This window comes from Anarhichas minor, unplaced genomic scaffold, assembly GCF_050575085.1.
Source record: "Anarhichas minor isolate MPS153535 unplaced genomic scaffold, ASM5057508v1 ptg000067l, whole genome shotgun sequence".
Lineage (NCBI taxonomy): Eukaryota > Metazoa > Chordata > Actinopteri > Perciformes > Anarhichadidae > Anarhichas > Anarhichas minor.
The window spans coordinates 4365001-4381626 of record NW_027466513.1 but is presented as its reverse complement, the minus strand read 5'-3'; the positions used below and the strand labels follow the sequence as shown (position 1 = coordinate 4381626).

Sequence of the window (16626 nt, the reverse complement as noted above, 5' to 3'; positions counted from 1 at the left end):
TTGTGTGAATGTCTCGAGTACAAAGAAAGGCACCGCCGTTAGTTATTCCACATATGACTCCCCACCCCGTGCATGCAGTTTAACATATAAATTACACTTTGTTCTAAATCCACTCCTCAACTTTCTTCTGTTTTCATCATTTTCTTCAAATGTTTTGTCCTTTTTTGAGTTTTTTTTATTATTAAACATACAATATTCTTTTGTCAAATATATACGTAAGCCTGCAGTCAATACAGGACATCGGCTCTTTGATAAAATAAAACTAGATGAAATAAAGGAGCACAGTCAAGCGGTAACACTTTGTTACACAACGGATGCTGCTGGATTTACAAAATAAAATAAAGAAAAGAGAAAAGGTCTTGGCATCCCACATCGACATAAACCGACTAAAACTGCAGAATCTAGGACAGAAAAGAAAGATACAAAACAGCATACAAGTACATTACATGTTTTTGGAATATCACGGCGTTCTCTAACTATTAATACTGCAGTGTGCACAGCGTTAGCTCTCAACCCTCACAGCTCATATGCATTCACAAATTAAAATAATAAAAACAATAAAGCATTTGGTTTGATGTCCCGTGTCTCTCTGAACTCTGAACGTTAGGAACTTTTCTCAGCTAAACGTAATTAAACGCCGTCAGTCACAGACGAGAAAGTGAAAGAAATCTCCTGAACTTTGTATCGACGCCTTTAGAACTCAAACATGGCAACGTCACATCAAAGTACATCAAAATACTGCAAATAGTACGAGAGTTTCAATAATCCCTTTGACTACATCACCGACAGCAGTCTGGTGATGTTCTCTACCTTTCTTAACGCCAACAAATCCCACGAAAGGAGCAGACAGTGAACGCATCTCAAGCCTGATCAATCTCAATTAAAAACACATCAGTGAGCTTCATCACCACCATCATCATCATCATCACTCTGTAGTTCATTCTGACTCATCACACAAACACTCACTAGAGCACCAAATGTGGATCATTCCGCCGCTGAAAATAGTCCCCAACAGATGCTGAACTATTTCCTCCAGTTTGTTTGATAAACACTACAGCGAGCAGCTGTTCTAGGAAAAAACTCTTAAAATATGACCAAATGCGACCAGTCTTTCAGTATTCAGTGACTCAGACAGGAAGTCACGAGCTGTTGAATTAGTCGTTTTGTCTTTGGGGGGGTTAAGTTGACAATAAGAGGAATATAGAACAAAGCCAGCCGCGCCATTGAGAGCAACACCCGGTGAAACCTCTCAGGACCGTAACAGTGAGGTGGTGAAAGTTCAGACTCCAGATCAGATCCTGGTCTGCCAAAGACAACAACACGCTGCCGGTTTCTCTGCCGACAGCTCGTCCGACGTGAGTTTTGTAACCGAACATGAAGCTACGTTTCACCAACATGACACTGATGATGGTTACAAAACAAGATTATAATTCAACAACAATACAAAGAAGTCAAAGTCAACAATGACTATGTTAATATTTGAGATGTACGTATGGTCACCAGCCATAACATGTTAATACATATGGTACTTTAAATAAGAAAACACCTAAAATGAGTAAAAGTATCACCTCTGCAATGAAAGACAAAAACAGAATAAATAATTGGATCTACTTTAAGTACGGATTGATCAGCTGTGTGGGCGGGGCTTAACCAGCTCCATCTCTATAAAGGCAACTCCACAGAACGTCTGCATGTCTTAGTCCCTCTAAAGGAGCCGTTGTGGAGGATCTAGTGACATCTAGTGGTCAAGTTTCAGAATGCAACCAAGTGAACATTCCTCGCTTACTCCTTCTCTAGGTGGCCTTTAGGTAACCTAAAAACATCAAAGTCTCTCTCTGGAGCCGGTGTTTGGTTTGTCCGTTCCGGCTTCCGTAGAAGCATGGCGGACTCCGCCTCCCTGTGTAGATAAGAAGGTCTCTTTCTTAAGTTTTGGGTGTTTTTACACCAATAAAAATGATGAATATCATGTTACATTTCTACCATTCGCTGCCTCTAACTCCTCCACACGGCTCCTTTAACACAGGTCACACACTGAATGTCTTACTATCTAAGATGTATTGTAGTGTTTTGGATTCCTATATTCAAACCTGTAGGTAGCCAGTAGTTTCCATTATGATTTGAAACCTGAAGTTTGCTTTGAGAAGGTGAACCATCGCAACAAACATCATGCGGCACATTCATTTGTAGGTGCAGACCTTTAACAAAACAACAAAAGAAACCTGCACTCATTGTGATGAATGAACTCTCTCATGAAGCGTCGCAACTATACCAGTTCATTCTGATAAAGAACCTGAAAGGTTGTAAAAAGATAAAAAGATAACGAGTAGATGGTGATGTAATGTGTGTTTAAACTGTGGTGAACGGGCTAGAACCTGCACCAACTCTGGAGAGGTCCTTCTTGTGACACCAGGAGAGATTTGAACCTTTGCTTTAAACCGTTTCTTCAGCCTTGAACAGTTGGGGTTTTAGTGTATCACATTGTTACATCAAGTGCAGGATACAAAGGAAGTTTACTAGAGAATTGCAACAGACTAATGACAGAAACTAAACAATAACAACAATAATAATGATCAATCAGAGGTCAGCACTATCGGCGCACATGCTCAGTTGAAAGCGGCAGAGGGGAGTTTCCTAACCAGCTTATTTCATATAAAACCAAATATCTTTATAAAGTCTGTAGTCCAGACACAATAAACTGAGGATAAATATTAAGACACAATAACCATGAGATTCAGAATAAAAAAAAGAAAGAATAACTTCCTCGTGTTACACGAACGCTCATCACTGATGTTCCAGCGTTCTGCCCGTCGTGACCGGGTCCCACCAGCAGGTGGCGATGAGCACCAACGAGACAGTCTCTGGGAGAGACTTCCCTTCATGGACTGACATGCGTTTGTGACGCGGTCGAGTGGAAACCAAACGTGCGTTTGCTTTTTTTTTTCTGCCATCTTCTTCCCAACATTTCACAATCTTCCCGTCCTCCGAGGAAGACGTTTAGTAGTAACATGCAGCTGTGAAACATCACCCAGCTTCAGAAGAAGAAGAAGAAACATGAACCCAGCGTCTGAACGTGCAGATATTAATCTCCCATTTACGTGTGTAAAAAAACAACAACCAAGAAACCTACATTTTCAACGTATGGTGCCTACAAAGGGCTCTGAATTCAAAGAGTTCATACAGTACATGCTGCGGATGAACAATATGGAACTGACCGGAGCCAAACTCACGTCCTCCTACACTCGCCCACATGACATCATCATCATCCTCAGTCATCTATGTCCAATCAAAGGTCCCGCCTCTGATGTCTTTCTCCGTTTAAAACATCCGCTTCCTTTTCCAGCGTCACCTCAGCTTGATTCTTTCTTCTGCTACTTCCTGTGTCTTTCTCAACCTCTTCCTCCTCAGCCCCTCCTCACACATCTGCTCTACCGCCTCTTCCTCCTCCTCCTCCTCCTCTTCTTCCTCTTCCTCTTCCTCCTCCTCTTCCTCTCTCCAGGCCAGCACGTCTTTTGCTGCTGGCTGCTAAAATAAAGTATTAGCACGTTGGTTGTAAACTGGCTACTCGTGGGATGTAAAGCTGGTGGGCGGCCAACACTTTACAGAATATAACACGACTCATACCCGAAATTCAAACATGTTTCTGTACCCTTTTGAAAGTAGCATCATTATGTAAACAATAAATACATACAATACAAATACATGACTTTTTTTTTTTGCTTGGCAAGAGGCCTTTCTGAGCTGTACGAGGATCCTCGCCGGGCGCTCAGTCCTCTGTGAAAACATCCTCCTGGCTCCGCTCGTCTTGTTTTGGGGTCTGAGGTACTGTTATGGGTCTGAAGGACTCCACAAAGCTGTGGTCCATGTGCGGGGGGTGGGGGTGGGGGGGACCAGAGGGCCCTGATCCACAGGCCGGCGCCTCCCTTCTGCTGGACCCGTTCACACACGGTTCAATGCTGGCGGAGCAGGAAGTGTGTTCTTTTTACCCGGGTGGACGGTGCCGATGGGATCTCCTGCGTTGGCCGTTTGACGGTCGTCTCTCTCTCTCTCGTGTTTCTCGGGGTGGGGGTGGGGGGGGGGGGGGGGACTTCCAGGTGACTCATGGAGAGAGAGTCTCGTGAACCAGCGCCGTCCGACCGCTCTCACTCAGGTCCTCGGTTCATATGGTGGATGTGCGGTCGGCACCGTCTGGAGAGGAGCAGCAGAGGAGAGAAAGGTTAGTGTTTGTGAGGAGGCTCAAAACCAGAGAATGATGGACGTCGTGGCGTCACCAGTTACGTTTTGAAGCCTTGAGTTTGACATTTTGTCCGTCGCCATCTTGGTTTGTTTTTTTAGAACCATGAGTGACACGAGAAGGTGGAGCTAAGTGCAACTAAACACTGAAGAAGACGTTTTTAGGGTGATAAAGTCGTAGGCTGAAAACACAGACGACCCCCAGACCGGACAACGCCGTGGTAGAGACCTGTCAATCACTGTGTAGCCCCGCCCCTAAAGCATCCCCTGCTTTATGGTCTGTTTGACTCTAAACGGACCATAATGTACTAAATGAACATCATGCTGTATTGAAGAAGACTTGAAACTAGAGATTGAGACCATAAACTCATGTTTACAATGTTTACTGAGGTAATAAATCAAGAGAGAAGTAGAGTCATTTTCTCATAGACTTCTATACAACCAGAGGAGTCGCCCCCTGGTGGACAAATGATCCCAGTCGTTTTCACACAGTGAGGCAATCAGCGTGTTGATTAAACACGGGTACCGGGTCGGTATCTGGACTGAAAAAGTCCTATTGATGAATCCCTTCTCCTAACACTAATCCCTTGTCCTTCACCAGTGCATTCTGGGACATTCTCCAGCTTTCACGTGACCCTAAATAAAAAGAAGTTTGATAGACATTAGAGATGAATTATGAGCTGTTTAACTTCCTAACACGAGCTCTAAGAACATTATTATACATCATTAAACATAATAATGAAGAGATTTGTTTTAATCAATAAAAGAAAATATAAATTTTGTGTTTTTATGAAGTAACAGGATAACACTTAGAAGTTACCCAGACTTCAGAGGGTGAAGATCAGCTGCTATAATCAATCAACAAAGGATCTGGATCTGTTAATATGGATCATCAATGATCGTAATTAGTATCGTGAGCGTGGATCTCTAAGAGTTCTACTTTCTTTATGACTCTACTTTCTGAGTCATGACTATAAACTATGAAGAGAGAAGATAAACTGTGATTGAAGGCCTGAGGCGTGTGTTCTGACGAAGGTGAGCAGCGAGGGGCCGAAGCCCCACACTGTCATGGTGAGAGGACAACACATCTGTAACAACACTGATGGAGCTCCGGAGGAAAACAACGGTCTGACAGCTGCTGCCTCTGGTGAGGCTGGAGAGGAAACATGTTATGGAGCTACGCAAAGGGGGATGATTTCATTCCACCGTGGTACTGAAGGGGTCTTTTTTTACTTTAAAACCCATGAAACGTGGCGTTTTGGGTCGTGTCCTGTTGCTGGTTTGGATTCTGTTACAGAGTTTTGTTTCTGCAGATCTACGATAGGATGTTTGAGTCCTGAGACGAGACGGAGAAACTCTGGTTAGAGACGGAAAGTTTCTTCAGTTAAATGCAGTCCTTCGTTCTGCTCCACACACACACACACACACACACACACACACACACACACACACACACACACACACACACACACACACACACACACACACACACACACACACACACACACACACACACACACACACACACACACACACACACACACACACACACACACACACACACACACACACAAAGCAGCACTTGTCCACAGGTCGGCGTGGAGCACTGAGGCCTACTGTCTTCATCTCAGTCCAGTTTTGAGAGGGTGGGGGGGTTCAGTCTTTAACCCGGACTGAGATCCACTGTACATGAGAATATTGTACACAAGCCAAGTCCTCCACTGACTCACTCGACTACATGTCCACTACAGATATATCAGAAAAAAAGATTTTAAAGTGCTTTTTATGTGTTTCATGTCTTTTCTTCCCATCAGGTTTTTACCTCATCTAGTAGGTTATTCTGTCTTATTATCAGATATTAAAACAATCAGATGTCTGAGATTAACAAGAGCGCATCATTTCCCAAAAGATAAACGTAAGACTACTGCTCCAGAATAATAGCAAAAAATTGAGCTCGTTATCGAAAAAACAAAGTGGCAACAAGTCTTAAACCTGCATTCTCTCTACTGTCCACCAGGGGGCGACTCCTCTGGTTGTATAGAAGTCTATGAGAAAATGACTCTACTTCTCTCTTGGTTTATTACCTCAGTAAACATTGTAAACATGAGTTTATGGTCTCAATCTCTAGTTTCAAGTCTTCTTCAATACAGCATGATGTTCATTTAGTACATTATGGTCCATTTAGAGTCAAACAGACCATAAAGCAGGGGATGCTTTAGGGCGGGGCTACACGGTGATTGACAGGTCTCTACCAGAGACGTATACGGCGTCTCTACGTCACTCCTCCTCAGTCTAAATATGGTCACTTCCTGTTGACTGGTTGCAAAAAAACCAAGATGGCAAGACGGCAAAAATGTAGTCTGTGTTTTAGACTCGTATATTGATTAGCATCCATTAAAGTGGTGCGTTACCTCCCAAGGCGTGCTCCGTCATACTCAGACACAGAGACTCAAGGCGATTGTTGATGTCTGGCTCCGTCACCGGGAGCTGAAGATCTGCACGGGAACAAAAGAACAACTTGAAGCGTCAGCGATTAAATGATATTCATATTAAACAAGAGGATGAGAACAAAACGTCCCGGTGATGATGATGATGTTCACAACAGGTTCAGCGAGTTAAGGACATTTTAATTTAATAACAAATCATTTAAGTTCTACAGTTGATCCTCTCTGCAGCAGCAGAGTGCAGTATGTCCTCATGAGTTGAAAAACGTGTGTTTAATGATCTCACACACACACACACACACACACACACACACACACACACACACACACACACACACACACACACACACACACACACACACACACACACACACACACACACACACACACACACACACACACACACACACACACACACACACACGATGTATAAAGGCCTCAAATAGACTCTGTGATCGGAGCGTCTTCACCAGACGAGTTGGCAAAGAACAACAGGAGTGAGTTCAGATCCGTCCACAGGGACAAACGTCCTCCATAATCAGATTACACCTCACCAATCACTCCAGCACATCAAATCAATGCCTGCAGGTGTTTTACCGGTCTTATGGGGACGTAGATCTCATTACACAGTCACATTGTGAGAACGAGTCCTCACAGCGTGAATCATTACGTTTGAGGGTGAAGACTTGGTTTAAGGGTGAAGGTTTAGGAAACATGTTTAAAGGGTTGGACCCATTTTCAGTTGAAGTGATTGGACGGCTGGGTGAAACGTGACAGTGACGAGCGCAGACTGAACAAGTCTAGAACAATCGAGCACAAATACGAAGAGCTCACAATGGGAATCATGTTTAGGAGAAGCTTGCCTCACACGGTTATGAAACCATGACTTCATGTATTTGTGTTTATGGCAAAAACTTGGTTAATCCCCACATTCCTGATCTGCAACAGTCTGCAGCCTCACACCGAAACAACCGAGCCCGATGAACAGAACTGCAGGTGAACTGTCCCTTTAAAGCCCCCACCGGCTGCTGCTGGCTTCCGTGGCCTCAACTGCTTTGTAGGGGGGGGTGGGGGGGGTGGAGTTTGGGGGGTCTCAGCAGAGCCTAGCTACCCCTTTCAGACATTTAGCTCTTAGCGGAGTCTTCAACGTGGCCCGAGCCGTGAAAATCCCTCGTGGCCGGAGAGAAAAGCTGAGTTAGGCCCAGTAGCCTATTTATAGGCTCCAAATCCCTCCACCCCCCCTACACACACACACACACACACACACACACACACACACACACACACACACACACACACACACACACACACACACACACACACACACACACACACACACACACACACACACACACACACACACACACACACACACACACACTTGTTCCTTCATCTCCTCATTTTCTGCGCTGCGTCTCACTTAATAAGTCTCTTTATCCGTCTGTTGGCAGAGAGAAGACAGATCTCACATATGTGCACAGAGTCAGAGGAGGGTGACCCAGCTACAGCCACCCTGCTATGACTGCATGACTCTGCAGAGATGTGGGAGAGAAAGGGAGGGGGGAGGTAAAGAGAGAGAGTGAGTCAGGGAGAGAGAGGGAAGGGAAGGAGTGGGCCGTGTCCTCGCTGCACAAAGAGCCTCATTGTGAGACTCCGTCCTCCCTCCATCTCTTCCTCTCTCACGTACAGTCTCCACTCTACCTCCAAAAGTATGTTTTGAGGACATTTCTGGTGTGTGTGTGTGTCTGTGTGTGTGTGACGAGTGGAGGAAGTCCCAGCTTGTCCTATTACTGTCCGTTGTTCCTGTGGGACTAAGTCCAGTCAGCAGAGGCTACTACAGGTCACTCCGCCTGGCGCCGATGGTTACCATGACCCGAGTCTGTGTGGACACCGAGTGGACCAGACCGGGCTGAGGCTCAAATCAGAAACGATCGGTCACGATTATAAAAAGGCCCGGGACATTTTAAATCTGCCCCCTCTAGAGTCCTTAAACCCAGGAGTGAGTCAGAACTCATTTGTTTTTCTTAGATGCCTGAAATAAAGTCCGTTTGTTACTTATTTAATATTCTTTACTGTTATTTAGTGATGTTTTGAAATATAGTATTTATAATGATAGTTGTAAAATAATTAACTATGTAAAATGTTGGGATTTACTCTGACTTCCTACATTAGGACGGTGTTTTCATTCACTCACTCTCTGTGCTTTCTCTCCTCACAGGTTTCCGTGGATCCTGGTGATACCTGGACCCTGGTCTTGCCTCCTGCCGTGGTTCTGTCATGTGCATTGAATGTGTTGTAACTCTGTAAATGTTGTTCATTCTGTACACATGACATCTGTTGCACTTCTGTCCATCCTGGGAGAGGGGTCCCTCCTATGTTGCTCTCCCTAAGGTCTCTCCCTCTTTTCTTCCCGTTAAAGGGTTTTTTGGGGGAGTTGTTCCTGTTCCGATGTGAGGGTCCTGGGACAGAGGATGTGTACAGATTGTAAAGCCCTCTGAGGCAAATTTGTGATTCGTGATTTTGGGCTATACAAAAATAAATTGAATTGAATTAAACCTGTCCCTACTGTTTTCAACAACTCCACAGAAGACACCTGGACAGCTCTGAGGCAGAGCGTCAGATTTCACCCTGACGACGTAGCATGGCGCTAATTTCTTATAAAGATATTTCATTTTATTTCAATCGACTGTGGTCAGGCTTCCTGGGGGGCTCCCAACCCATCTTAGTTATGCTGGGATGTGAGCTTCTGTTGACGTGAAGGTCTATCACAGGAGTATTCAATTAAAACTCCAAAAGGTCCAGATTGAGAAAATCTCCTCGTGCAAAGGTCCGGATCGTTACAATAATATCTAATTTGCGCTATTTAGTGCCATATATATAGTAACAACGTATGTGTGTAGTCAACAACTGTCAAATCAAATAAAGAAAGTACACATCACTTATATTCTAACAATTATTATCCTCAGTTTTCACATTTAACTGGATGGATTATAAATGATACATAGAAATACATAAATAAATGTTCTCTCATTTCAAGTAAAATAAGGGCTCCATCTAAAAATAAAATACACAAAACAGAACTTTTGAAAAACTTGCATCTTAAAAGAAAGTGCTTGATTTTAGAAAAATGAATGAAAATGAAAAAGGAAATTTTGGCTGGAGTTAACTTATTTCTTCTGTTTCGTTGAATCCATTTCACATCATAACGGTCTCAGTCAACTTTATAATAAACTATCTCTACACATCTCAACATCTTGCCCTCAGTTCAGACTGGAGTGTTTGCTCAGAAGAGTTATGTTTGGTCTTGTGGTGGCGTTACACATCGGTGCGTTTAATATCAGCCACATGAGGCAGAGTGGTTTAGTAGCGGCAGCAGGAAGAATGAACAAATAAGAGTCCGTCCATTCTTTGTTAAAAGCTCTGTTTCCGAGGTCCACTCGCCGTGTGAAACTGCTTCTCCCACTGCTCTCTCTCTCCCCGTCTCTCGACTCACGATGCATTGTGGAATACACATATTCGATTGGCTGAGTAGCATCACGTGAGATGATTTACAACTCGTGTAGCCTAATTGGTCGGTGCGTTTCCTGGACTGCTGACCGAGAGCCGTAAAGGCTAGAAAAGCTGCGCAGGTTAAAATAGAAGCGCTCCGCCAAAATGTATAATTCTCAATTATCCATCAGTTATACGTCCGGGTCCGGATAGGACAGCGTCTGGACCGCGGCCCGCCTATTAGTGACCCCTGGTCTAAAGTGTTCTGAGCTTCATAGAACTTCATGTCAAAATAAAAGACATCGGCTGCAGAGTGGTTAGTTAGTCCACGATGAAGGTCCATTTTTAGGATTAGGACTTTCAGAATATTTAATTATAAACTTGAAAGAGACCGAACGCTGAGGTCTGAACTCTAAAAAGAAGAGAACTTGATGTCAGCGAAGTCATCTATTGGCCGTTTAAAGCTAAAATAGAATTTATGCAAATACAGCAAGACAAACTTGCTGATCACTCTCACACACACACACACACACACACACACACACACACACACACACACACACACACACACACACACACACACACACACACACACACACACACACACACACACACACACACACACACACACACACACACACACACACACACACACACACACACACACACACACACGTTTCCCTGCGTTTCTCACCGGCTTGCTGGAACATGACCATGGTCTGTGGCGTGGTGTGGACCGGCAGGGAGCGGGTCCTCTGCACCGAGCTGTGGGTCCGGCTGGGCATGCTGTTGCTTCCTCCGGGGTTAGCGAACCAAAGGCCCTGAAGAGAAGACGTGAACCGCAGCGTTAGATCAACTTCTTCAAAGACTCTCTGCAGGACTAGTGAGACGAGTTCACGAGACACTCATCGGCTAACGGCAGCGACTGGAATGTGTCCTTCAGCCGTCTTGTTTTAGAGACTCAGAATGCAGTAATTAAACTTACTGTAATACAGAAATCACATTATCATGTTTAATCCAAAGGTGTCACCAAATTCTTTTGAACTTCCCTAACTTTTGTCTGAATCGAAGACCAATTTGGTATCGGAAAATAGAAACTTTCTATAAATGTTTAGCACATCAAGCTCCATGAGGTGTGATCATTTCCTGGGGTTCATGTAGTATGTTATAAAAGTCAAGAACAATATATACGGTGTGTTCGTGAGGCTCTACGCTACAATGAGAGCGCTCTCTGTTGTTATGTAGAAGTCAAAACAGTGCATCTTGGGAAAGAGCTTGTTGCCATTTTGATTATGACGAGGTATGAGAATGTAACAACACGTCTCTAGTTATGAATTCACCCCCGGTTGTGATCAATGCTGCATTTAGACTTGATCTATTGCTACACAGTTGTTTATATTTGGATGAAACAACACATTTAGCTGATGACAACAACCAGCAGTCATGTGAAATGACCTGTGGTTAACCTGGCTACTTAAACACTCACATTTAAAGGGTTTATAGAGCTAAATATCATCATGTGATGCACACATGTCAAGCTCAGAGAAGCTCCTCTTCACGTTTTCACACATTGTTTTCACCCCCCCCCCCAGTGCTCGTTCCTGTCTGGCCCACATCTAATGACAGTCTCAAACACTCACCACATGGATTCCTCACTGTAACCTGCCCATTACACCCCCAACACCACTACCTCATGCCTCTTTCCTTGTGTAACCCCCCCCCCCCCCCCCCCCCCCTGCAGTGCCACGGGCCAGAGGAAAAACAGGAAATGCCTGTGAACTGTTCTCACTGCCTCTCTCTCTCTCTCCTACACATCACATATAAACTCGCTCACTTGCTCATTGCCCCTCCTCCTACACCACAGCTACCTCTCCCAAACTATGACTCACATATCTCTCTCTCTCTCTCTCTCTACAGCAGTCCCACACAAGAAGGTCCAGCGTCAGGAGGAGGAACTGAGGTATTTCCTCCCATTGTAAGGGATATATGAGAGAGAGAGACAGAGACATGAGAAAGAGAGGCAGCGAGACATGAGAAAGAGAGACAATCTTACCCAGGAGTTCTGGGTAAATGGTACCAGACAGCCTTTAAATGTCCTGCTGGTCTCTCTCACCTGTCTCCCCCTATCCTGCTGGTCTCTCTCCCCTGTCTCCCCTATCCTGCTGGTCTCTCACACCTGTCTCCCCCTATCCTGCTGGTCTCTCACACCTGTCTCCCCCTATCCTGCTGGTCTCTCTCACCCGTCTCCCCTATCCTACTGGTCTCTCTCACCCGTCTCCCCTATCCTGCTGGTCTCTCTCACCTGTCTCCCCCTATCCTGCTGGTCTCTCTCACCTGTCTCCCCTATCCTGCTGGCCTCTCTCACCTGTCTCCCCTGCTTGAGTCCGGTGGGTGTGCTGCTGGAGCTTCGAGGTGTGGGTCCCAGCAGCCCCCCGCTGCCCAGCAGGGGCCGGGCTCCGGGCAGACTCCTGGAGGGCATCTGGAACTGTCGAAGGCTCCTCCGGGCCGACACGCTGCCTCCGACACAGCCAGCGGTGGGGAGAGAGTTGGACTGACCGAAACGGCTGCAGAACGAAACGGGAATCACAGAAACATAAAAGAAAAGGAAAAACATGTTTTAGTATTAGATTCCATTCAGATTAAGTATTTAGAAGTTTATCTTTGCTCTCGCTGTGATAGATAAATCATTCTCTCACTCACTTATGTCCACATTTATGCGATTGCAGACATGTCAACAAAGGAAAAAATGAACTTAACGGAAAGCGTTGCTGACTGTTTCTAACATGTACCACTCATCTCATCATGTAAACACATCTGTGCTCTTTTCTTACATTATTAAAGTTAAAGTGACTCTGATTGAAAGCGTCTTCATCATAGACAATGAAAACTACTGTGTGTTCACCTCCTCTGCGACCGGTACCCTGCTATGTCGAGGAGGGTTTTCCTTGGAAAGGACCGGAACAGCCTCTGGACCTGTTGTTTCCATGACAACAGCCTCTTCTTCTGCGTCTCGGTGAAAGACTGACGGGGAGGGGGGGAGGGGGGGACGAACAGGGAGTACGAATTTCAAGTACAACAACTGACCGACAGATCTGAAAGATGTCTGAATATGATGCATTTATACTATAAAGATGATGAAACTCAAGCGCTTCAGAGAGAGAAGTCTGGATGACAGCATCTCTCTTTAAACTTGATATCTGTCAACATTTTAATTTAGTAAATTATCATTTTTGCTGAGGGCTGAAATATGACGGCGTAATAAGACGATTGTAGGTAACAACAAACCATTACAGAGCTTAGTTTAGTTTAAACTTTAAATTCCCAATGACTGATACGAGTGTTGTCGGTTCCGAGTACATCTATGTGCTGTATGTTTATGTGGTGATTCCTCATTTTGACATGTGTGTAGAATCCAGCAGCGTGTTCCAGAGGGAGGGAGGGGGTACCTCATGGATAAGGCACTTGTCGATGAGTTGTAGGTAGGAGCTGATGTTGTCCTCGTCTGACCTCGACACCAGTAGCTGGGTACAAACTGACGAGGACGGAAGTAAAGACATTAAAACAAAGAACCTCTCTCAGTTCATGAAAACTATCTCAAGCGAGCGTGCTGGTCCGCGCGGCTCACCTTTGCCCATGACACGAGTGAACTGGCCGGGTAGATCCCCCTCGGCGATGACGCTCGCGCCCGACTCCGCCTCCCCTCCGCCGACCCCGGACAGGTGGGCGCCGGGCGCTGCGCTCTTGCCCTCGGGGCCCAGCAGGTGGCGCTGCAGGGAGGCCTCCTCTCCGCCGATGAAAGCCTTGATGGGCGTCATGATCATCTGGTGGAGCTCCTGCAGCGGGGCGCGCAGATTACTGCCCTCCAACACATCCTGGTGGTGGGTAATGAGGGGAGGGGAGAGGAGGGTGTAAGGGAGGAGCCGAGCAGAATAAAGTTGAAATATTCTCAACTTTTAAGCGTGGAGTCGCACCGCTCGTATACGTCATGCAGCCATTCAAATCTTTACTACTTTACCACCGACTCCCTGTCTTGACGCCGGTAGCTGTGGTGGGGCTAGCTAGCTAGTTAGCTGTGAGCGAGCTACGGAGTGTAGTGAGAGGGAATTCATGTTGTTATGGTTTAATGTAGGCTACGGTGAGCGAGCACATTATCCATTTCCCTGACCACACTCCCATGTGACAGAGCAGAGTATAAAGTAATACATGCGGTCTTCCTTCACTAATTGTGTCCGCGTGCATCATATCAATCCTCCCTCCCACCCTTCACGAGTCTGTGTTAACCCAAAATACCAAGCAACGGGTGTCTTGTTTCCCCCGACCCTTCCGATGCAGCGGGAACACATTTTTAAATGAAGCGCTGGTGAAAAGGTTATGCCTGAATTTAGCTGGCCCAAGAAGTCCCTCCTGTGGTGTGCCCTTGAGCGCCATTGTCTTGTTTTGAAGGCTGACTGGAGGGTTGAGGCGTGGGGGGGGGGGGGGGCAGATGGGTTTAAATTCGGAGCCCAGAACTCTCCTTCCTGGATTAGGTGTTCCCTTAGCTGCCGTATCAGACACATAACACCGAGTGAGAATGGCCACCCTTCTCACTAACATGCAGGAAAAGAGTCCTGTGGTGTGCTCAGAGGTTACAATCACCATAATAACTCAAAATAAGACTTCCAAATAAGTCCAGGCAGGACTAGAAGCCGTTTCTGTTTGGTGTATGTAGATGAAGAGGAGAAGAGGACGTGGTAATCCGTCAATGACCTTTTCCAAGCTGCGAAGTAGGTTCTGCCTCTCTTTGAGCTTCAGAATGCTGATAACAATCTTGTGCCGTGCTCCTTTCGTGACCTTCTGTTGGAACAAAGAGTTTTGTGTCAAACACCGATTTGCTCATTGTCAAAAAGCACTAAAGGCGTTCCACATTCGTTATAAATAGTTTGATCAGAGGTCTCAAGGCCAATCAGAAGAGCCGATTATGATGATGCAACGAGAGGAGACGATTTCTGTGCGTCCACTAAAATGGTTTGAGGAGTTGTGAGCAGCTTTAATATACAAAGCTGTTGAGAATATATAAATAAGGCTTCAAATACACAAAAACAATCTAGCTATTACAACTTCTTACACGTCCCATGAAGAACTGTAGCTGATAATCTAGATCACTCCGATAGGAATCAGTTATCACACCTCAGTGAAGCTCAGCACGTCTCCGTGCAGCTGTGCAGTATTTGAGGGTCGGATACAGAAAGAGTGAGCAGCATCTGGAGGATGTACACAGCTTCCCGGTGAGCTCGTGTTAATTTCAGCTGCATCCTCCGTTTCAGAATAAACTCCTCAAACGTCTTTAAGTAGAAGCACAGCGATCTCTACGCAAGTCCTCCAACATTTAGTCCAACATTATCAGCTTCACCTGGACAAAGCTGGCGAGACAATCACTGTAAGAACCTCCAATATCTTATTTTCTCTACAGATTAAATTGAAACTGTCTGTGTGTGTGTGTGTGTGTATGTATAATAAAAGCTGTGCCTCTAGCTGTTCTTCAGTCAGCGACATCATCTCATCGTAGGTCATCGTGGAGAAGAGAGCGGCGTACTTATGGAGACGGAGACTCTTCAGCCAGGCAGGAACATCTGGGAGGGAAAGACAAACCAATGATTACATCACTATTTAAATGAGCTGCTTGAATTATGACAGTTTCACACAACCTGCAGTGTTTGTCTTTGTTGCCAATCAGAAAAAAGAATGCAAATAACAACACATTTGTATTACTATATTATTGATCGATGTGTGGATGAAGCATTAAGTTGTTACATTGTACTCATTCAGTGGTTGGCTAGTTAGCTAACATTTTGAAAGTACATAAAACATACTTTTGACAAACTGGTAGTACATTAATTTAACTCAAGAACTAAAATAAATATATTCTGTACATCCATTTCTTTAACAAATGTATTATAGAAATATACTGTGTATAAAGCACATAGGTATGTTTGTTATATGATGTGAGATTTAAGCATTTAGAAATGATTATATATTATAGTTAGACATGCGCTCCACATGCTGCATGGATCATGTTGCGCTCCTACTGCAGAGTGTTGAGACATCTTCGTTCAGTTCTTTGTTGATCTACTAAGTTTATAACTGCAGAACAAACAAATAGTCCCTTTTTGTGCAGCCCATGAACACTGTGGATGTGTGTTTCTGCTCTGTTTGCTGTGTTTACGGTTTGTTTCCTGCTCTATATTCACCCGAGGACTCACTTTGACTCACTTGCAGACTTTTATGACAAACAGGAACTATACGGACTCTGGTCTTCCCATCGCATACGATGTGGAGCGTCATTGAGAGAAGACATCCACCTTCTAGTAAATTAATACAGACTTCAGCTGACTGTTCGATCACAATTAGACAGCTTGATTAAGATTTAGCCGAATAACAGATATCGTGATCAGAGTTTAAAACCAAGTCTGTGATGAATGCAAAC

General features: G+C 44.9%; 1 protein-coding gene across 1 annotated transcript in view; it reads right to left on the bottom strand.

Annotated features, from left to right (window-relative positions):
* Nucleotides 1-3063: 3063 nt before the first annotated feature.
* Nucleotides 3064-16626, bottom strand: part of samd4a (sterile alpha motif domain containing 4A) — a 42685-nt gene continuing 29122 nt past the window's right edge. Inside the window, 9 exon segments of the mRNA XM_076078596.1 lie at nucleotides 3064-4185; nucleotides 6642-6725; nucleotides 10858-10984; nucleotides 12529-12727; nucleotides 13066-13184; nucleotides 13610-13695; nucleotides 13789-14035; nucleotides 14910-14996; nucleotides 15669-15772. Of these exon segments, the coding sequence (XP_075934711.1) occupies nucleotides 4157-4185; nucleotides 6642-6725; nucleotides 10858-10984; nucleotides 12529-12727; nucleotides 13066-13184; nucleotides 13610-13695; nucleotides 13789-14035; nucleotides 14910-14996; nucleotides 15669-15772 (1082 nt within the window). The 3' untranslated portion in view covers nucleotides 3064-4156.